This window comes from Heloderma suspectum, chromosome 6 (genome assembly GCF_057233095.1).
Source record: "Heloderma suspectum isolate Gila_16-S chromosome 6, 16-S_ref, whole genome shotgun sequence".
NCBI classification, from domain to species: Eukaryota; Metazoa; Chordata; class Lepidosauria; order Squamata; family Helodermatidae; genus Heloderma; species Heloderma suspectum.
In genome coordinates, this window is record NC_139463.1 from 106369654 (window position 1) to 106392021 (window position 22368).

The following is a 22368-nucleotide window of genomic DNA, read 5'->3' on the forward strand; positions in this document are numbered from 1 at the left end:
GGTACTCTAAGCTGCCAGGGAGGAGTGAAAACAGGAGAACCCCAAACCCACATAGCTACCAGTCTCCCCTCGCGGGGGTTGGCAATGGCTCTACCAGGGGCGTGAGTCAAGATTCTCACCACGCCCTACCCAGGGAAGCTGGGTATCAAGCCCCAGACTTTGTTAAAAATAAGGGGACTCTGTGATATGCTCAAAGGCCCGAGTCTGAAACTTAGACAAGGCGGAGGGCCTTCCCCCTTCCCCCCTGCTCACTTTTCTTCTCATTTCCTTTTGTCCCTTTTCCTCCCTGTCTATGGACCTTGCACTCCAACTTGCAAATTAAGACCACAATTCGAAGCTGCCTCCCTGCGGAAAGGAGACCTTCTATGTGGGGTGGGAATGGATGGAAACAACCCTTTGAATTGTAGAGGGGGATCTATGTCTTCACCTCCCCACCCAAACACAACTTCCCCTGCAGCAATGGGGCCACATGCACATGTCCCCATTCCTTCCTATGAGGGTGAGAAGGAAGAAATCTGCTCACAGTGCATAGCCCTGATGCTATGTATTCATTTGGCCAAATAAAAGAAAGCCCTTATCTCTTCTTCCAGAGATCGTCTAAAAGATCTCTCTGGAAGAGAGGGAGAGACTAATAACAAACAAAATACGTGGACTTCCCATGCAGAAAATAAGGCCACCAAAAATCATAGAATCATAGGGTTGGAAGGGGCCTACAAGACCATTGGGACCAGCCCCCTGCTAAATGTGGGAAGCCTGATTCCCATGCGGTCACCCAGCCAAGTACAAACCTGGGCTGACCCCACTTAGCTTCTGAGATCAGGAAAGATGGGGCACATCCAGCCCTTTGACTGATTGCTTGGAAGTGTGGGGAAAGAACTCCGCTGCATGCTTATTATTATTATTATTATTATTATTATTATTATTATTATTATTATTGCACTGCAGGCCGTTCAGGAGGCATGGGCGAACCCCCCCACCCCTCTCTGGGCTGGCAAGGCCTCTCTGCTGCTACCCACAGCAAAGGCAATTCAGGCTGCTTCGTAGCACTGAAAACTCCCCTTCCCTCGGCAGGGGCGGCAAGGCCACTTAGCTGCTGCCCACTGAAATCCCAGCCCTAAGGGCCTCACTGGAGGTGCAGGAAGCGCCCGTAGCGCAGCAAGGCCATGCTCCTCAGGGGTGATTGCTAGCTGGTAGGCCGACCTGCTATATTGCCCAAACAGGCCACACTACCCGCAAAATGGGAAGAACCTTCAGGGAATGAACCCCCGTTGGCTGCAGCCACTCCAGGGTGCGGGGGGGGGAAATTCCCCCAAGAAAGGCAGCAATACAGGGGCCTCAGTCAGCGGCAAATGGGCTGCTCTGAGGCGCAGGAAAAAGCCCGCGAAAAGGTGGCAATTCAGGCGAGGAGGGAGAAAACTCCCCCCTCCTCCAGTTGGAGCGGGAGGCCGTCGCTGCCACCGAGAAAGGTGGCAATTCCAGGCTGCTCGGGGCGAGGGAAAACTCCCTCGTTGGGCAAAATGGGGCTCCACAGAAGGCGCAGGAAGCCTGGAGGGAGCAAGCTTGTGAAAATCCCACTGCTGGGCCGGCAAGGCAGCGCTGCAGCCGCCCGCTGCAAAGCGCAGCAGAATCCGGGCCTTACGGGGCATGGGAAACTCCCCCCCCCTCAATAGGCATGGCGAGGGCCTGCAGTCAGCGGCCCTAGGGGCAAGCAGGGGGGATTCAGGGAACTACTCCCTCCCCCCACTCGAGAGTGATGGCCCCACGAGGTCCAGGGAAAAACAAACAAACACAAACAAACAAACAAACAAACACAGCCCGCCCTAAGAGTGGCTGGCACCCTCCTATGGCTCGCTGGAGCCCTCGCTGCCGAGCGCCGTCGCTTCCTCCACAACGCTCACCGCCTCCTCCTCGACGCTGCTGCTGCTGCTGCTGCGAGAATGAATCCTGGCCGGCCGGCCCTCGTGCTCGCGCTCCCTCGCGCGCTAATAAGTGGCGGCAGCACACGGACAGAGAAGAGTCTAGACAGAGCAGCACGGAAGGCGAGCCAAGGGCCCGCGCGCGTGAAGTCAGCCCTCACTCTCCTCGCCCCCATCCTGAGGCGCATGCGCTCTTCGCTCCGCTCTCCTTAGCCAGAAGAGCCAGAATGAATGAGGAAAGGGGGCGGGGAGGCCTAAATATCGGCCAGCTCAGCCCCCACCCCACCTGGACGTCAGGAGGGAGGGCGAATGGCCCTCGATCTTGTCCCGCCCTTCCCCCCCCACCCGCAACATCCCCCCCCACGGCCAGGCAAGCCGGGCGTGGGGTGAGGGGACTTCTCTGATTTCCAGAATGTGTGGACCTTTCTGTTTTGGCTGGTACCGCTATTCTATTTGGTAACATTGGAAGGGGACAGCATGATATTGATCCTCACCATTGCTGAGCCGACCCCTCACACGCTGATGTACTTCTTCCTCTGGAATTTGTCCTTCTTGGAAATTGGCTACACCTCATCCATCATCCTTCAGATACTAGAGCATTTACTGTCCGAGAATCTCACAATATTCTTTGTGGGCTGTGGTGTTCAGATGTATTTCTTCATCCTCTTTGACATCACAGAGTGTCGCCTTCTTTGTGTCATGGCAGACAACCATTACGTCACCATATGTAAACCCCTGCAATAGTCATGCATCATGAGCCCCAGGGAATGTGCCCAGTTGGCTGCCATCTCATGAGCCATGGGTATTTTGATGGCTTTGGGGCAGTCTCTTTCAATATTTACCCTTCCCTTCTGTGGGTCTAATACCATCAGCCATTTCTTCTGCGATGTTCAACCCATTTTGAGACTGGCCACTACAGACACCTCCAAGAATGAAGTGGCAGTTCCCACTGTAACAGTATTCTTTCTCCTGGTACCCTTTTTGCTCATCCTCTTGTCCTACATCCTCATCATCTCTACTGTCAGGATGGAAACTGAGCCCATAGAACCCCAGAGCAGTTCTGATTCTGAGGAAGAGCAACAATCCATGGGAGAGGAGCTCGCTCATCACTCACAGGCACAGCGGCAGGGAGAGATTCCTCCCGCCTGCATTCCTGAAAGAGATAGTGACCCTGGCAGCGAGAGAGTGGGGGATGGGGTCTTGCTGGACGCTTGGTGCATATGCAGGGGTGGAGCGGCTCTGCTCCGTGAGGATTCCGCAGAGCCAAGGGCTGCCCCATTCCGCCGTCCGCATGCCCCGGATTCCCCCATTTATTTTTTGGTTCCCTGAACTTACGTAAATAATTCCATAAGTACCACTGAAAAATCCTTTTCACGTGCCCGCCGTCAGTCTCCATAAGCCTATTTATTTTTGTAAAAAGGGTAAAGCCCTTCGCGGGGATTCCCCAAGTAACTTCCGGTCACCTGACCTAACCGGACCTGTCCTGACCTGACCTCACCAGACCTGACCTGACCTCACCTCACCTCCACAGACAATAAACAGAAAAGATGGGGAATTTCCGTGGACTTCAAGACTCAGCCCCAGCAAAAGAAAGCCTCGGGTCACAGGGAAAATGCCTCATAAAAAGGGAAAAGCCGTTCGCGTTCTTCCTCCATTTCCGATTTACGGATTTCTTTTCGTAATTATTTTCATAAGATCCGCCATTCGGCAGACAAAAAAAAAAGGGTCCGCATGAGGTCTGGTCCAGGTCGACCGGGCCACCCCATTCCAAGGACGATTCCGTGGACCGGATTTGTCAGAATTCGATCCCATTTAAAATTCAGGTGGAATTCTCTGACATCCCTAAGTAGAATGGTCAGAGCCCTTCCACAGTTTATTGAGCTGTTTCAGTGCCTTTTGCAAAGTTCCAGTTTGGGGGACCAGCAGCCACAGTTAGGGATGGCAGAGAATTCTGCCACGGATCTCGGTGAGGCCGACTGCCAGTGCATTCGGCCCCCTGAACTCTGTGGCGGAACGGCCTGCCCCCCTCGCGGATCCCCCCCCCCAGGATGAGACTTACCTGGGGCAGATCTTTCGGGCAGTGGCGGCTCTGGCGGCGCTTGGCGGTGGCAGCTGTGGCGGCTGGTCTTCCGACCAGAGGCCACCGCCGCCATTTGCAGCCTTGTAAAAAAAAAAAACGACGTGATAGGCTATGTAAAGATTTACGTAGCCTATCATGGCTGGGGTTTTGTTTTTTGTTTTTTTTAAACGCATACGGAAATGGCGGCGGCTACGGCCGCTGCCATTTGCGTTCCTTATTTTTGGCCATCTTAGTCTGCGTAAATATTTACATAGACTATGATGGCGAAAACAAAGGGGAACGCAAATAGCATAGCGGGCGCTATTTGTGTCCCTTTTTGATTCGCCATTTTAGCCTACGTAAATATTTACGTAGGCTAAAACGGTGAATCAAAAAGGGACGCAAATTGCGCCCGCTACGCTATTTGCGTTCCCCTTTATTTTCACTGTCATAGTCTATGTAAATATTTATGTAGACCAAGACAGCCAAAAATAAGGAACGCAAATGGCGGCGGCTGTAGCCGCCACCATTTGCGTACGCATTTTTTTTTTCCCCAGAGCCCTCCACGGCCAGAAATCCGGCTGTGGACGGCTCTGGCCTGGCTGGGCCTGGCCATCTGCTCCGCGGAGCTGCCGCGGAGCACAGCCGGCCGTGGAGGATTCCGGGGGGGAGGAACGGATTGCCTCCCCCCCGTCGAGGATTCCAGGGGGAGGGACGGAACGCCTCCCCCCACCATCAACATAATCCGCGGAAAGGTAAGTGACTTTCGTACATCCCTAGCCACAGTTGTCTCATATCCTCTGCAACCTACTGTCACTCTGGCCTCAGCATCTTCCTGAAGACTGTCACTCTGGAATCTTCTACTCCTTGCTGTCAGACCTTCTCCAGCTCTTGCCTCAAGTGACTTTCACTCTAGGTTCTCTTCAGGCATCTCTTAAACAATTCCAAACGTCTTCTTGAGACCCTGGCATCTCATCAGTAGGTATTAGCAACAGTGGTAGTTTAGCTGTCAATTGGCCAACTCCCAGTCCAACGTTTACACATTGAGTCCCTTCCCTGGCCTTAGTCAGGAGTCAAAGAAAGACACAGGCTCCCACCCACCCCTACACACACTTCATCCCACAGTTAATTATGGAATCCATCTAACAGTCCCTGTTCATGCCACGACACATTAAGAGCAAAATGTTATGCATGTTTTGACAGAAAAAAGTCCTCCACCTTCCACCATGCCCCAGCCTGCCATGTACCCTAATATATTTAAATTCTATTCAGATAAATACAGTTTCTTTACAGTGTATTATTTTGTGTGTATTAATTTTGAGAACGTTAGTGTATTTGTTTCTGTATTGACTGATAGATTACATTTCTAGACCATCCAATAGCAGAAGCTTTCTGGGAGGTTCACAAACATGAAAACCACAAGTGCGGCATAAAAACAATATAAAATACAAAAGCTTAAAACTACAGTACAAGGTAAAACAAAAACTCGCAGCAATGCAGAGCTTTAAAATACAGAAACAAATTTAAAACAGCGGAGCTAAGAGACTAGAATACTACAAGGCGAACATTCTTGGGAAACGAAACAGGTCTTCACCTGGTTCTGGAATGGGTCCAACGCAGGTGCCAGGAGAACCTCCCTAGGGAGCTCATTCCACAAGCACGTGGAAGTGTGTGACTGAGTGTGTTATGGGTGTGAATGGAGGCTTTAAGCAGAAAAAGGGTGTTGGCACATATGACGTGGTGTGTCTTATGCATGGATGTTAATGAATGTACGTCTCTGTATGAGAGACTGTTGGTGGCCCCACCCACATGTGCTTTCTCCCCACCCACCTAAAGCAGAGGGCCCTACTATCTCTGGCATGTCCCCATGGAACGGTTTCTTGAAGGAAATGCAGTTGTTGTTGTTCAGTCTTTAAGTCGTGTCCGACTCTTTGTGACCCCATGGACCATAGCACGCCAGGCCTTCCTGTCCTCCACTCTCTCCCGGAGTGTGCTCAAGTTCATGTTCATTGCATCAGTGATGCTATCTAGCCATCTCATCTTTTGCCGTCCCCTTCTCCTTTTGCCTTCAATCTTTCCCAGGGTCTTTTCCAGTGACTTTTCTCTTCGCATTAGGTGGCCAAAATAGTTGAGCTTCAGCTTCATTATCTGTCCTTCCAATGAGCAGTCAGGGTTGATTTCCTTTAGGATGGACTGATTGGACCTCCTTGCAGTCCAGGGCACTCGTAAGAGTCTTCTCCAGCACCACAGTTCGAAAGCATCAATTCTTCGGCGCTCAGCCTTCCTTATAGTCCAGCTCTCACAGCCATACATTACTACTGGGAAAACCATAGCTTTGATTAGACGGACCTTTGTCGGCAAGGTGATGTCTCTGCTTCTTACTATGCTGTCTAGGTTTGCCATAGCTTTCCTCCCAAGGAGCAAGCATCTTTTAATTTCATGGCTACAGTCACCATCCGCGGTGATCTTGGAGCCCAAGAAAGTAAAATCTGTCACTGCTTCCATATCTTCCCCTTCTATATGCCAGGAAGTGATAGGGCCAGATGCCATGATCTTAGTTTTTTTAATGTTGAGTTTCAAACCAGCTTTTGCACTCTCCTCTTTCACCCTCAACAAGAGGCTCTTGAGATCCTCTTCACTTTCTGCCATTAGGGTGGTATCGTCTGCATATCTGAGGTTGTTGATAATTCTCCCGGCAATCTTAATTCCGACCTGTGATTCATCCAACCTGGCATTTCTCATGATGTACTCTGCATATAAATTAAATAAGCAGGGTGACAATATACAGCCTTGTCGTATTCCTTTCCCAATTTTGAACCAGTCGGTTGTTCCATCTCTGGTTCTTACTGTTGCTTCTTGACCCTCATACAGGTTTCTCAGGAGAGAGGTAAGGTGGTCTGGTACCCCCATCTCTTTCAGAATTTGCCACAGTTTGTTGTGATCCACACAATCAAAGGCTTTAGCATAGTCAATGAAGCAGAAATAGACGTTTTTCTGGAATTCTCTTGCTTTCTCCATGATCCAGCGAATGTTGGTGATTTGATCTCTAGTTCCTCTGCCTCTTCGAAACCCAGCTTGTACTTCCGGTAGTTCTCAGTTCACATGCTGCTGAAGCCAAGCTTGCAGGATTTGGAGCATCACCTTGCTGGCATGTGAAATGAGCGCAATGGTGCGGTAGTTTGAACAATCTTTGGCATTGCTCTTCTTTGGAATTGGAATGTAAACTGGCCTTTTCCAGTCTTGTGGCCACTGCTGAATGTTCCAAATGTGTTGGCATATTGAGTGCAGCACTTTCACAGCATCATCCTTTAGGATTTTAAATAGCTCAGCTGGAATATTGTCATCTCCGCTAGCTTTGTTGTTACTAATGCTTCCTAAGGCCCACTTGACTTCACTCTCGAGGATGTCCGGCTCAAGTTCAGTGACCGCACTATTACGGCTATCAGGGACATTCAGATCTTTCCTGTATAGTTCTTCTGTGTATTCTTTCCACCTCTTCTTAATCTCATCTGCTTCTGTTAGGTCCCTGCCTTCTTTGTCCTTTATCATGCCCATCTTTGCACAAAACATTCCCTTGATATCTCTGATTTTCTTGAAAAGATCTCTAGTCTTTCCCATTCTATTGTTTCCCTCGATTTCTTTGCATTGTTCATTTAAGAAGGCCTTCTTGTCTCTCCTTGCTATTCTCTGGAACTCTGCATTCAGTTGGATATATCTTCCCCTTTCTCCCTTCCTTTTCGCTTCCTTTCTTTCCTCAGCTACTTGTAAAGCCTCCTCAGACAGCCACTTTGCTTTCTTGCATTTCTTTTTCTTTGGGATGGATTGAGTTGCTGCCTCCTGAACAATGTTACGGACCTCCGTCCATAGTTCCTCAGGCACTCTGTCTATCAGGTCTAATCCCTTAAATCTATTCTAAAAATCTATTCATCACTTCCACTGTATATTCATAAGGGGGCCAAATAGATGCTGAAATTTATTACTACATTCCCTACATTACCTATGGATGCATTTGCACCCTTAACAAGGTAATGGGAGTAGTACTGATATCATCCACTACCAACAGCACAATTGTAGAAGGATTGTAGAAGCTGCTTTGATGATATAATGAGTGTGAACAATGGTTAGGGATGTCGGAGGAACCCGGAGGAATCCGGGGGTGGGGGAGTTTGCTGAGCTTTCAGAAGCTCTAACACATGGATTTCAGCTGGCTTCCCTGTGAGCTGGTCTGCCTTGATCAGCATCGCGTCAGGCCAGTTTGTGGTTTTTCTGGTGTTTTTTTCTTGTCAATAGAAAGTTGTGAATATTGTGAATGTAATTAGCATAATTTGTGCAAATTCCATCCCCAATCCACTTAATTTGAGCAAGTTATGGATGTAATTTATGCAAACCAAACAATTGCAGCTGTATTGTGTACAAATTCTGCAAATTGTGACTGCATTTTGTGCAACTTTCTACTGGTGAGAAGAGGAAGAAAACCATAAAAAGTTCCTGCATTACGGGAAAAACCATGGCTCAGGTCACAAACATAAGTCGAGTGGGGATGCCTCAGGCCCCAAAGAGCCATATTTTCAGACATCCCTCACAACAGTCCTTCCAGTTCAGTGCTGTCTATTCTCACTCTTGGGAGATTCTCAGACAGGGCACTCTTGTGATTCAACTACCAGAGATCCTTTAAACAGACATGGCTTGGAAGTCAACCCGTTGGCCTCACACTTCCAGAACACAGACTCTGTCATGGTTATGGGGCAGCTGCTCCGAATGACTTCGCTGCAGCGACACTGGTACCACCACCACCACCACCACCACCTCCACCACCACTGTTCCTTGCCATTCAGAAAAGATGGACACAACTGAAGGAGATGCATTGATCAATGCAAAACTGCACGTTAAGGCCTTAAAAAGCTTCTGGGTCAACCTTGATGACAAGTCTGGACTACCTCTACTTTGAGCTGCCCAGAGACAGCCTACACCTCATGCTGCCCTGACAGTGAGCCTGGAGAACTAGGAAGATGGTCACGGAGCAGTGAAAAGAAGGAAAATTGTAACAATGATAGTGTAGCAGATTTCTAGAGAAGTCTCCATATACACCCTGAATTCCCTGCAATTCCATGATGGCCCACTTTGTGGAAGGCTTATGACTCTCATTTCCCAAGAATGCTCTGCCAATGAAAATCAAATGAGGACACAATTCAAGTAGTCCTTCCACTACAGTTACACCAGGGAGGGGAAAGGCAGAAGAGAAAAATGACATCGCAAGAGTCAAGTGATACAATTCCATTTCTTGCTAACCGCAGTCTCCAGGTTTCTCTCAGTATGACAGAGTAGCCTTTGGGAAAGAAACACAACTCAACAGCCAAGCAAGAAACACCAAGGTGCAGAAGATATCCGCTGTCACCATAACAAGTGGGAAGCTGCAATTCACAGTTTGAGGGTAACCTACTATTTTCCCATGGCCTTTGCCTGATATGATTGCTGTTGTTGCTGTTTATCGCTGTTGTTGCTGCTTGATGGTTGGTATTTCTGTTTGTATTACTCTTTTTATTATTTGTTTGTAATGCTTTTTATGATGTTTATGTTTTTATCATTTTTAATATCTTAATGATTTTATGTGTTTTATTGCTGTAGACCACGTTGGGAGGGCTTGTGTCCTGAAAGGCGACTAAGAAATTGATGACGATTATGACGATGATCTAAATCATGATGTCAGGGAGGGTTTCAGGAGTGGACAGTAGTGCAGTTGCACAGCTTACACTGCAAAGACCCGTGGACTTGCCAGGTATGCTGTCTCCCAGGAGGACAGATTAGAGACATCACAGAAGGGCTGCCTGCACTCATAAAGCCCACTGACAGGTATCCCTTTCTTCTCATCCATGTGGGAACAAATGATACCACCAAGCGGAGCTACGAAGAGATCATGTCAGACTTTGAAGCTTTGGGAAGGAAACTCAAGCACTTTGGGGCCCAGATAGTTTATAGATGTGTGAAAGTTAATGAAGCCTTCTTCAGGGCAGAAGCCTTCCCATGATGGGGAAGCTTCTGTCCTGACAGGCAGCTAAGAAAGATTTATACTACTACTCCTAATAATAATAACAGTAATAATAATAATAATAATAATAATAATAATAATAATAATAATAATTCAGTCCTAATAATGACAGGGTTTCAGGTGTGGACAGGAGTGCATTTGCAGAACTAAAGCTAGAGTGCCAAGTGTGCCTATTCCTGGAGATGCCAAATCTCTGCTTGGTGACATGTGCCTTAGAAAAATTGCACTTCGATGCGTGGAATGCACCTGATTGTGGACTGCCTTTGAAAAGTGTTCAGAAACTTCAACTGGCCAAAAACACAGCAGTCAGACAAATAAGTGGAGCATTTATCAGGAGCATGTGACTCCTGGAACAGCAGTTCAATGGGCAACTAGTCTGTTTCTTTCTGTCCACAATTCAAAGAGCTGTTTATTACCTAGAAAGCCCTACATGCTTAGGGATAGGAGGGTTTGAAAGACCACATTCTCCCAGATGAGCATGGCAAGAGTTTTAATGCACTACCATTCCTGGGAATGACATCACTTCCCCTCTCAAGTCTAAACATTCTTTTTCCTTATTAATTGCTCTCTGGTGTTCAGCTCAGGCCTCAGCAAAATAATGTAGCATTTGGGAAGAAAGATACAACCCAATAAGCCAGAAGTAGAGGCCAAGATGGAGAAGACCTCTACGGCCACCATGAATTTCCCCTTGGTGCTCAGGTAGGTTGGAACAAAAGACACCCAGACACTGCAGAACACCAACATGCTGAAAGTGATGAGCTTGGCTTCATTAAAATTATCTGGCAACTTCCTGGCAAAGAAAGCCACTGAGAAGCTGATGGTGGCCAAAAGGCCCATGTAGCCCAGGACAATGTAGAACATGAGGGCTGAGCCTTCATTGCATTGAAGTGTGATGGTGTCAAGCTGGGAGTGCATGTCAAACTCTGGGAAGGGCGGAGAAGTTGCCAGCCACACAGCACAGATGCCAGTTTGTGTCAGAGAAGAGAGAAAGATGACTGATACTGCCAGTCTCTTCCCCACCCATTTCCTCATCCTGTTCCCAGGCTTGGTGGCCATGAAGGCCAAAACCACAGTGATGGTCTTTGCCAACACACAAGCAACAGAGATGGAGAAGACGATGCCAAACACTGTTTGCCTCAGAAGGCAGGTCACCTTCCCAGGCCACCCAATGAATAAGAAGGAACAGAGAAAGCAGAGCAGCAGAGAGGAGAGCAGGCTGCAGGTGATGTTCCAGTTGTTGGCTTTGACGATGGGGGTGTTCCAATGCAGACTGAAGCTCCCAATCACAGCAACTGTGATCACGGAGAGGAGAAGAGCTAAGGATGCCAGAGCAATGCCCAAGGGCTCCTCATAAGATAGGTAGCTTATTTCCTTGGGAATACATTGGTTCTGGTTTGGATACTGATCTTCAGGACACATCTCACATTGCTCTGCATCTGAAAGTAAGAAGCAAAGCCTCAGTATTTCTAAAATACACTGAAGTGGTCGCTTTCATCTAATACCTTGTTGTAGCAAACAAAAATACTATATAGCTTCCTCTTTTTTCAGCATCCATGCTGTCTCGTCTGGTCATCTGTGTGAAGGAATGAATTCACATACTTGCTTAAAGACAAGAGTGCCAGGCCTTACATTAAACCTGAATTTAAAACTTCTAGATTCTTTTCCAGGTCATTCTGGGTCCCTTCACTTACCCATCTGGATGGAAATCCTCCCTTGGGGGCACTCAGTGCAGTCGTAGCAACACACTTGCTTCCCCTGCTGGATGGACATGCTCTGGCCAGGGTGGCAGCTCTTGACACAGGTGGAACTGGGCAGCATCTAACAGTAAAAACAAGGAAGCACAGGTCTGATGGAATTGGCCATAGTAAAGTTTCTGAGGTATTATCTGGCATTCAACGAAGGGGAGATAGCAGTTCCAAAGGAGGAAACCCCAACTGTTTTAGTTCTTTGTTCTTTATGGAAGACAATGGGGCCCAGAGCCCCTGGCTAGAGTCACTCAAGAGCCATCTCAGCAACAACCACCACCAGATGGCCTCAGCTTCTTTCTACCCTCGTGCAAATATTCACTCTTGGCTTTAAGGTGATCTTTTAACTCTCTGCTAGAATGTGCAGTTTCAAAACAGGTATACAGTTGGACAGATCTGGTCCTTGTCTGGGGATTTTGTGATATGGGATTTCTATATTTGCCTTGATCCTGGATCAGTAGGTAATATATCCCATGCCATTTCCCCATCAAATGGATGAACCATTTTTTTCTACTTTATTAACATCAGCAAAGTTGTTCATTGGTAAGAATAGGAAAATTCAGAACTGTCTATGCACGGAGAATGGATAAACTAGGTGTGTCAATTAGCATAATTGTTAAAAATGCTGGAATTAAGGGATGGTGTTCCGATCAAGCCTAAATTTGTTATAAATACATGCAACAACATGAGGATTAAAAAGTGGGGTACTTTATTGATTCCTGAAGGACAAGGTATCATGTCAAAAGTAATACGTTCTGTAGCCATGCTTCAGTATCCCATTATTCATTGTTTCATTAGACTTCAGAATATTTTCATTTCCTTTCAGAAGTGAGTATGACATTCTGTAGAATTTCGTATTTTGTGGAGAATTTCATTCTGCCTTTTCCTAATGTTAACATAAAAAATAGCAAAAGAGAAAAATAAGGGGCAACTCATGGCCAGCATCATCTATAATGGTACAGATATTGGTCTTAAGCTGCAAATTCAATCAAGCTGAGGGGGTAGGAAGAAAAATGGCCAATGTGGGACAGAGGGGAAGGAAAGCCTATCAGGGCTTGAATGCTGCCACTCTGGAAAGCATCGAGAAAGAAGCAGTTATTCCTGTCTATTTTCTTTTCTCCAGCAGAAAAAAACTGTGCTAGGAAGGTTCTTCAAGGCATCCAGAGCACATTTAGCCCAGCTGCAGTAAATTTCTCTCCATTGTATCTGGATACCTGAGCTGCTGTGGCGGGTGGCAACATGTTGGTGGGGGTCCCCCAGCTCCAAAACGCCATTCCAAGGGAAGTCCACCGGCACCCACATTGCTGCCTCTTCAACTCCAGGCCAAGACATTTCTATTCTTCTGGACTTTCAAAATGCTTTTTGCTTTTCGAGTGTTTAAGATGCCTCTGTCTGTCCAAAGCCCCGCCAGCAACAGCCTAGCACAGCAGGAGCAATGGGGGAGGTGATCTTGCTGGAGCATGGAGGATCAGCTGCTGCAGTGGGTTCTGGGCAACTGCAATGCGACACAGGTGAAGACGGCAGGATCCGAAGTCAGATTCTTCCCCTGAGGTCATAGGCATCTCCTTGGCCTCGGGAGGGGGAGTCCAGCCCATCCAATAGCCTTTGGTACACTTTCCAAAGGAGCGTGGGATTGCTCTGTACATTCTGTTACTTTAGTCCCTATGATGGGGTTTCTCTTTTACACCTTACAGTCATTTCAGTTTCTGTGTTCCTAGTATATGTTATGATGTGTTGGTGCATTTATTAGTTTTATGTTATTGACTTTTTCTATTGGGAAACGATTAATAATTTTGGTGCTGATTATGTTTTGTACAATGCGTAGAGAAATTTGGTTATCTGTTTTTAATCCATTAAATAAACAATAAATAAAAATAGGGTATGTCTACCATATTCTGATCACTTATCAACTACCCCGGATTGCAGTATCTGCAATGTGCTTTTAAAAAAAATGCTGACGACGATACAGATGAAGTTGGTGATGAAAGTGGAAATGCTATTCTCACCTGATTAAACTTATGATTCCATACAATGGAGCTTCCATTAATGGTGAACCCATTATCTGACTTCGCCTCAGGCTCCATCCTCCCAACTTGGATTCTCTGGAAGGATTCATTGGGGAAGGTGACCAAGTTTATGAGATCATATCCGCTGACAAGGTCCCCCTTAGCATCAAAACCTATTTCTTCCCCAGCACTATTATTAAAGCGGATTCTTCTCAGGAAAGAGTGAAGCTGGATTGGCAGAGAAAAGGGTTTACACGTCATTGTTTGTTTCTTCATTACGAAACTTTGACCTACCCTCCCTCCTTACAGGTACCAGGCTGGTCAGCCTCTTGGGAAATGGTTAAGGCTATTTCCTTGGAAGTTGCCAACTTGTCAATTTTGAGATACTTCTCAAGGCAGCTTTTCTCGTACAATCATACTGCCTCATTCACAGAAGGTTTCAGGGGGTGCAGACACAGTTGCTTTCTATTTCTACACCACCACCACCACCCCACGGCTTCCCACCGCTTGTCCCATCTTGTTTCTTCCATCTTTCCCTCTGTTAAGGAAGGAAACATGGAATTACTCCACTGTCCTTAACTGGCAGTGATAGGAGCGCTCCATCTGGAAGCAACCTTAGACTTAAAACAGAAATGGCTGCAATTATGTTAATCTAAGAGCTTTACAGCCACAAATGGTGTCCGCTACACCATTTGCGTCCAGAGATCCCTCAGCCAGTGATACAGCATGCCAATGGCAGCCGTATCGCCAATGATACGGAGCTGGTGGCTGGATCCACGGAATTGCTGCAGAGCAGAGCCAGGCAAAGAGGATTGCCTCCCTCTGTGGGCAGATTCCCCCCCAGAACAGCAGGTAGGGAATCCGCTCATCCCTACCTGAGATCCCTCTTGAAAATGGATGATCCAGGGATTGGTCTGGGGAGCTTCACCATATGACACAGGGGAGCTATTGCTCCTCTCGGGGCGGGGGCGGGGGCACTAAGGAAATGCCACATTACACGTTTCCCATGCCAGGGCTCAGCCTCAGAACAAATGAAGCAATAACAAAGAAATGAGGGCTTCAGCATCTGAACATGTGCCCAGTGTTTTCCCCTCAACCAAGGAGCCATCACAGTCAGTCCACTCCCATGGGGATTAGAGAGACATGTGTCCGTGTCAGGGAATGTGGGTTTTGCCCCAGGACCTTTCTCATAAATTAAGTCTTCTATATTGTCTGCCCAGATGTGATGAGCATCCATTCCTTCTTCCTGGTATGCCCTGAAAATTACATGGCTATCTCATGTTTCAATGAAATCACAGCCTAGCTGGTTTCCATCATTTTTCTTGTTCCATTGTATTTGTTGTTTCACTGGCAACCAAAATGTTCAAGAATTTGGAACACCTCACGTCTCAGGAGTGAATGAATATGTTGGGACTTTTTAGTATGAGAACAAGGTGAACAAGATGGGTCAGGATGGAGGTTTATCAAATTATGAATGCTAAAAGGTGGGGGTAGAGGACTCCGCCTGTAATAATGTCCGAACTCAGAGTCACCGAATGAAATACTGTGATGGGAGATTTGGGATGGGTGAATGGAAGTCCAGTTTTACAGGAGGCATCGTTCAATAGTGATAACCTCTGGATTACATGGCTTTGAAAGGGGGTAAGACAAAAAGGGTGCATGAGCTTCCCATCAAAGATTCTGTCACTGCTCCAGGAAGAGGCTGAAATCTTCCTTTTCAGTTGTGCTTTGGATGTTGGGTCCCCAAACAGGTTTTATTCCCATCTGTGGTGGATACATTTATGATAATGATGCTTTTCTTCTGTCTTTCATTTTGAATGATTCCATTGTATCTTACGATATTCTATTATTTAGGAACGGCTGCAACTACCTGCCATGGCTGAACATTATGGAGGTTCCATTGGTCTCCATCTCCTCTGGATATATCTTTGGCTCTTGAAAAATACATGGCATGGAGAGCATGTGCAACAGCATAGACAGCATTGTAGACACTATAGCTTTGCCCAGATAGCCCCATTTCAAAGGTGAATCCAGCAAGGCTTCCCAGCTTCTCCTCCCCAGTGCAGATTTCCTTGCCTTCTTTGTGAAGTCCATATTGTGGGAGTGAACACTTAAATGCAGTGGACCAGAATGGATGAATGTAATCAATATTTGACCAATGTGGATGTATGCTCTCGAGAAAGTGCTGAAATCCTGGCACCACATTTGTATGGAGAGTGAATGACAAGGTGCCGTTGAAGGTTTTTGTGGAGAATTTGGCTGTACCCAGTGCAGCAATGTAATCCCATTCAGCTGTCGTGATCCACACCCTTTGTATGGCATTCATTAATCCAAATTCATTGCAGTACAACACTAATTGTAAACCGACTAGTGACAGGTTGTCTCCATAGACAAGTGTCACATTGATTTCATTTAGTGAGAGAATAGAATGAATTGGGATCAATTTTTCTTGAAGTATTTTATCTGGTAAAAGTGTTGAGACTACTGGGAGAATGTGTGTCCAAGCAATGCAGATATTCTTTGGCAAGAGCCTTGGTCTCAGGGTTCGAAGGAAGGTTTCTCCACTCTCATCATCAGAAACAATCAGGCCAATCCAGTTCCATCCAAAATGTTTGAGTAGCTGAACAATCCCAACATATTGAGAATCCTCCTTTGGGACCATCCGGTAGAAAGAAGGGAACTGGGTTTTGTCCCTCAGTACTGGATCAAATGAGCCATAGCTGAGCTAATGCGAAAGATACCATTTCTCTTTAAAATCCGAGAAACCCCTCCGGTTCTTCTCAGACATGAACTAACTCTATCCAAATGTCTGTCAATGTTAACATCTTGATCTTATTGAATAGGATGTTCTAACAAATATGGTCTCTAAATTTCCAGTCTTACTCTTCCAGGTAAACTTATCAGGTAATGTCAATATTCATGTTACAGCACAATACTAAACCGATTGTGGAAAAAACAGGCTTTCTCGATGTTTACATTTCTGATATACACCAGTCACAGTTTTGATTCTTCAGCTACCATCCTATAGCAATTTGCATGAGACTAACCTTACTTATGAGTATACATAAGAACATGAGAAGTGTCATGATGGATCAGAACGAGGTCCATCTAGTTGAGCATTCTGCTCACACACTGGCCAACCAGCTGCTAAGGAAACCCACAAGCAGGACATGAGTGCAACAGCATGCTGCTGGAGATGTTCCCGAGCAACTGGTGTGCATACTGCCTCTGAGACTGGAGGTAGCAGGTAGCAACCCAGACTAGTAGCCCTTGATATCCTACATCCTACATATATAGGATGAAACACTAAGGGCTGGCATTCTTGCTTCCAGGAATCACCATAGGTAGCAAAAAGGTAGTGGAGCCTATGAAGTGCTCAGTGGGCTGAGGAGAGACTTTTGCCTGTCACACTTTCAACATGGGACACAAGTAGATTGAGCCACTCATTGTGGTTGCTTCCATGTACTTTTAAACACATACCTGTGGTATCCTGTAGGTATTAAACACATTGGTCATCTGGATGGAGTTTGGGGAGGTGAGACCTCCAATAACAGCCATTACTTTCTCTTCCCAGACACACTTGTAATTGAGGGGATCCCCTTGTCCCATAAAGAGAAGATTCAGAGTGTTTGCACAGGCTTGTCTTGAATTAAATGAATTCTCATAAATCTTGGATCTCAGTGTGGTGTTGGGTAGTAAGTCAGCATCCTTGTTGATCTCATGAATGGCAAACACAAAGGCCAGGACATGCTGGTAGTTTTTTGGCATTGTGCTGCAATGAGATTGCCATACCATCTTAAATCATGACATCAGAGTTCCAACTGCATTACAGCTTGTATTGTGGTTTTCCTGCCTATGTAAATTGGATGTTGCTGCACATACTATACATACATATTGCTCAACGTTACGATATGAGGATTGTGTCATAAGACAACATGATTAGAAGAATTTAAGTAGTACAGAAAATGCTGTGCAGTGGCTCAAGTGTTGGATCAGGATGAGGAAAACCCCAACCCAAATCCCTTTTCACCTCAGAAGGTAACTCAAGATGCAATTCTGTTCCCATTGACTTTTGCATAAACCCTGTTGAATACAGTGGAATGTACTCCTGAATAAGTATGAAGAGTGTGCCTTGTATATGTTCTTACATAAGGCACGATCTCTTCCTTAACCCATCCCAGTTCATTGTCTTGTTTGTCACCCTGTACTCATGGAGGGCGATGGTCTGAAGAGGAGAGCTTCCTGTAATGATGGAATCTCTCTGTGCAATTGAAAAGATTGGAAAAACAGTGTTCTGAAAGGCGTGGGGAACCTTCATAGATACAGGGGGTTCTCCCTCCTCAGACAGGCATGCTGCACAAGTAGAAGACTTTGGAAATGTACAACTTCAGTTGTATTCCAGGGGTGGGCAAGGCCAGAGGAAAGAGGGGCTTGGTTGAAATACCCAAAATACCAGCATATTTTAGCTTCAAGCTTTTCGTGTCAGTTACTAAGCCTTAGGAGAAGCAACTCAACCTTTTAGACTTGGGAAAATATTGCACAAATGCTTGGAAACCACCAAATGATTGGTGATCTTGTGAAAGGAGGAGTGGGTAGGAGATGGGGGACCAACCATCAGAGGAATTACTTACCCAGCTCCTACCGCAGCGGAAACTGGGTGTTCCATAAACTCCGGCACAGTGAAATTGGAGATGCGAAAAGATACAAATTCACCAATGACAACCTCGTCTGAAGGAGTATATGCATGAGTCTGAACTGCTGTCCCCCATCTGCATATGGGGGAGTTCAAACTCTTGCTGGAAGCACAGTTCAACAAGAGCAGAAGCAAAATCAGATGGAATGATGACAAAGCTAGAATCAAGAACAAACTGGACCCCTCGTGATCACTAGTGGCCACCATCAGCACTATCAGTTCTGGCAGAAGGTACAGAAAAACATGGATTGACACAGCTGTGCCTGCCTCAGAACAGCCTCCCAGACTGCAGTGGACAATTGGTTTGGACAGGAGCCTATAGACTCAGCATTGAATATCATGCTTCAAATGTTTTGTTTTGCGTTTTTGTATATTCTTTGCACAGGGCCTGCAATACCCCATGGGGCTTCTGAAAATAGCACTCCTGATTACAGCAATATCAATAATTCTAGGGCAGGTCATCTGTTTTCGCAAAGTCCACAGGTCTCAGAAGGAGAAGAGAAAGTATGTTTCTGAGATCCCACTCTATGGCATCTGGAAAAAGTACAGCTTCATAGAAAAGCACATTGGGGTAGGGTTGGCGGAGAATTTCTCCCCGAAACTTCAGGGGGCCGAGCGCCAACGTGTTCGGCCCCCCGAACAAGTTTCGGGGAGAAATCCTCCGAACCCCCCCTGCCCCCCGCATCCCCCCCGGGACGGGACTTACCTTCACCGAATGTCCCTCGCAGTGGCTGGTCCGGCCGGCAGTTCGGCGGGTGTTTGAGCGAGGCGGGAGCGGCAGCCGGTCTTTTGACCGGCTGCCGCCGCCGCCATTGCAATGAAAGAAAAAAAAAACCGCCCCCTGATAGGCTACGTGATGATTAACGTAGCCTATCACAGCTAGATCTGCAAAGTCAGCCGTGATAGGCTACGTCAATCGTCACGTAGCCTATCACGGGTGACTTAAAAAAAAAAAAAAGTGTGTACGGATAATGGCGGCCCCCATAGGGAGCCGCCATTCCCGTTCCTTATTTGGTCGCTGTAGTCTACATAAAGATTTACGTAGACTATGGCAAAAATAAGGGCAACGCTATTTGCGTTGCCCTTATTTTCGCCATAGTCTACGTAAACATTTACGTAGACTACAGCGACTAAATAAGGAACGCGAATGGCGGCTCCCTATGGGGGCCGCCATTAGCGTACGCGCTTTTTTTTTTTTTAAGTAACCCGTGATAGGCTACGTGATGATTGACGTAGCCTATCATGGCTGACTTTGCAGATCTAGCCGTGATAGGCTACGTGAATTGTCACGTAGCCTATCAGGGGGTGTTTTTGTTTTTTTTTTAACTTTCGCGTTCGCGGCCGGGCGAGGCGGGAAGCCTCCTCCCCGGCCTGAATTTCGGCCGGGCGAGGCAGGAAGCCTCCTCCCCGGCCTGAATTTCGGCCGGGCCGAGGCGGGAAGCCTCCACCCCGGCCTGAACTTCGCGGGGGGACCAGCGAAGCGCCTCCCCCCCACCGCGAACGTCCTTCGAGGACAGGTAAGTGACTTTCGTCCACCCCTACATTGGGGTAAAGCAGCCTCTTGGAGAGTAGGTCTCACTTTCTGAATAGATGAGGATTGGCATAGGACCAGTGGATGGTGGATGCCAGGTCAACATCCCAATCCTGGTTAAGTACCTTGAAAGATGCCTTCTGTGAATTCAGGCCATTGAGCCCTCTATCCCTGTACTCTCTACTTTGACTAGCAAGGATGCTCCCAGATCTCTCCCTGCCATGCCATCTGAGATCCCATGCATTTTATTTATGAATTGATGTATTAATTGAGAACATTATCATTCTGCTCTCCAGCCAATAAGGCTCCCAGGACAGCTCACAAATCTTCCAAATAAACAAGACACTTCCTTTTCTCAGGCTCAGCATCCAAAAAATGACTCAAAAGGGGAAAGGATGGGGAGGAAGGAGGAAAAACAACAAACCCATGGATCATTCTTGACAGCTACAGCTTTCCTATCATGATCAGTTGTGATTGGAAATGTTCAGAGCCAAAGGGAGCCCAAGGGAGTGGGTCCGTCAGCATGGCCAAGGGAATCTGCCTGCTCCCCTTGCCTCTGCTCTGCTTCAGCCTGAGGGCCCCTTGCTGCTGGGCAACAGTTGGAGTTTCGCCATTGGGTTGGATACAGACATAAGCATTCTTACAACGCACCCATTTAAGTCAACGGGACTGGAGTTAGTCATGACTGCATTAAGTCACACTGATTGCAATGGGTCTTCTCTAAGTATGACTCTGTCTAACAGTGGTAATTGGTGTCTAAGCAGAGTCAGTGGAGTACCCTGGGAATGCAATTCTCCTTTCAGTTTTACATTTTGCAATGCATTTGTACAATGCACCTGTGTGAATTAAGGGAATTTACATAGAAAAATGTATCCATTAGGCACAATAGAGTGCAACATAACATCGATTAGAGGAAAGCAGTTGCAAAAAATATATATATATTCTAAGGGGAACTGGAGAAATGGGGCAGAATAAGCTTGTGCTTGAAATACAATGAGAACATTATAGAAACAGAGAAATTTGTCCATCCCTACTCAGCACTCTTGCATTAACTTGAATTTATGATGGCTTTCTTTGTTTGAAGCTCCTGTTATGTCTCCAGGAACCCATCCAGATGATACAATGAAAAGGGGCAACCGGTCCTGCTTGACTGAGATCATAGTTTTAGGCTTCTCTGATTGCCAGAATATGCGGGCCCTTCTCTTTTGGCTGGTACTACTGTTCTACTTGGTGACATTGGCTGGAAACAGCGTGATATCAATCCTCACCATTGCTGATCCTACCTTTCACAGGCCGATGTACTTCTTCCTCCGGAACTTGTCCTTCTTGGAAATGGCTACACCTCATCCATCATCCCTCAGATGCTAGAGCTTTTACTGACAGAGAATCTCGCGATATCCTTTGGGGGCTGTGGGGTGCAGATGTATTTCTTCATCCTCTTTGGTATCACAGAGTGTTGTCTTCTTTGTGTCATGGCAGACGACCGCTACGTCGCCATATGTAAACCCCTGCAATAGTCATGCATCATGAGCACCAGGGAATGTGCCCAGTTGGCTGCCATCTCATGGGCCAGTGGTATTTTGGTGGCTTTGGGGCATTCTGTTTCAATATTTACCCTTTCCTTCCATGGGCCTAATACAATCAGCCATTTCTTCTACGACGTTCTACCCGTTTTGAGACTGGCCACTACAGACACTTTCAAGAATGAAGTGGCAGTTGCCACTGTAACACTGTAACACTGTAATTCTTTCTCCTGGTACCCGTTTTGCTCATCCTTTTGTCCTACGTAGTCGTCTTCTCCACCATCCTAAAGATTCCTGTGGCCTGGAACAGATGCAAAGCGTTCTCCACCAGCTCGTCGCATCTCGTTGTTGTCTCGAAGCAAAATGGAAGAGAGCTAACCAGTGCCTACCACAGCACCTCCTAAAAGACTCTCTGGCCTCTAGCATTCACAGGGCTTTCTGAGAGCTGCTCCAACAGAATCCTACCAGAAGGGGAAGCAGCGATGCTCTGTGTCGCTGGCAAGTGGCAGCAGCGGATGAGGCTTGCTATCCTTGGAGAGAATCCTCACCAGTACAGCCTCCATGCTAGGCAGGGGTGGCTGGAGAAATTGACAGTGGCAGCAAAATCAACCACAAATTATACCCTTCACACCTGTCATCTTGTACAAATGGCATCTTTAACACCGCCATTTACGTGAAATACCTTTTACACAGAACAACAAGCCCCCATTGTTACTTAAAAAGGCAGCTCACCAAGGTGATGGGCAATCCCGTGGAGTTCGCCAAATATTTGCGTAGCCTATCGCGTGAAAAAAAACAAGGCCACAAATGGCATCCACTATGCCATTTGCAGCCATAAAGGTCTTAGTT

The 22368-nt window shown here is 46.8% G+C and overlaps 1 protein-coding gene and 2 pseudogenes across 1 annotated transcript; 2 read left to right on the top strand and 1 right to left on the bottom strand.

Moving 5' to 3' along the window:
- Positions 1 to 1937: 1937 nt before the first annotated feature.
- On the top strand, positions 1938 to 9404 carry LOC146342310 (olfactory receptor 10A4-like; annotated as a pseudogene).
- Positions 9405 to 10495: 1091 nt separating this feature from the next.
- Positions 10496 to 14003, bottom strand: LOC146342311 (vomeronasal type-2 receptor 26-like). The gene is made up of 3 exons (XM_084806094.1): positions 13773 to 14003; positions 11713 to 11839; positions 10496 to 11457 (listed from the first exon to the last, which is right to left on the bottom strand). The coding sequence occupies exons 1-3, from the start codon at positions 13848 to 13850 to the stop codon at positions 10559 to 10561; spliced, it is 1104 nt and encodes a 367-aa protein (XP_084662220.1). The 5' UTR covers positions 13851 to 14003; the 3' UTR covers positions 10496 to 10558.
- A 7115-nt stretch (positions 14004 to 21118) lies between these two features.
- On the top strand, positions 21119 to 21923 carry LOC146342312 (olfactory receptor 10C1-like; annotated as a pseudogene).
- The last annotated feature ends 445 nt before the right edge of the window (positions 21924 to 22368 follow it).

Coding starts and splice junctions, on each gene's coding strand:
- LOC146342311 (XM_084806094.1), bottom strand. CDS start 13,850: ATGGAGCCTGAGGCGAAGTCAGATAATGGGTTCACCATTAATGGAAGC. Junction 11,840..13,772: donor GGAATCATAAGTTTAATCAG/GTGAGAATAGCA, acceptor TTTTACTGTTAG/ATGCTGCCCAGTTCCACCTG. Junction 11,458..11,712: donor GAGGATTTCCATCCAGATGG/GTAAGTGAAGGG, acceptor TCTTACTTTCAG/ATGCAGAGCAATGTGAGATG.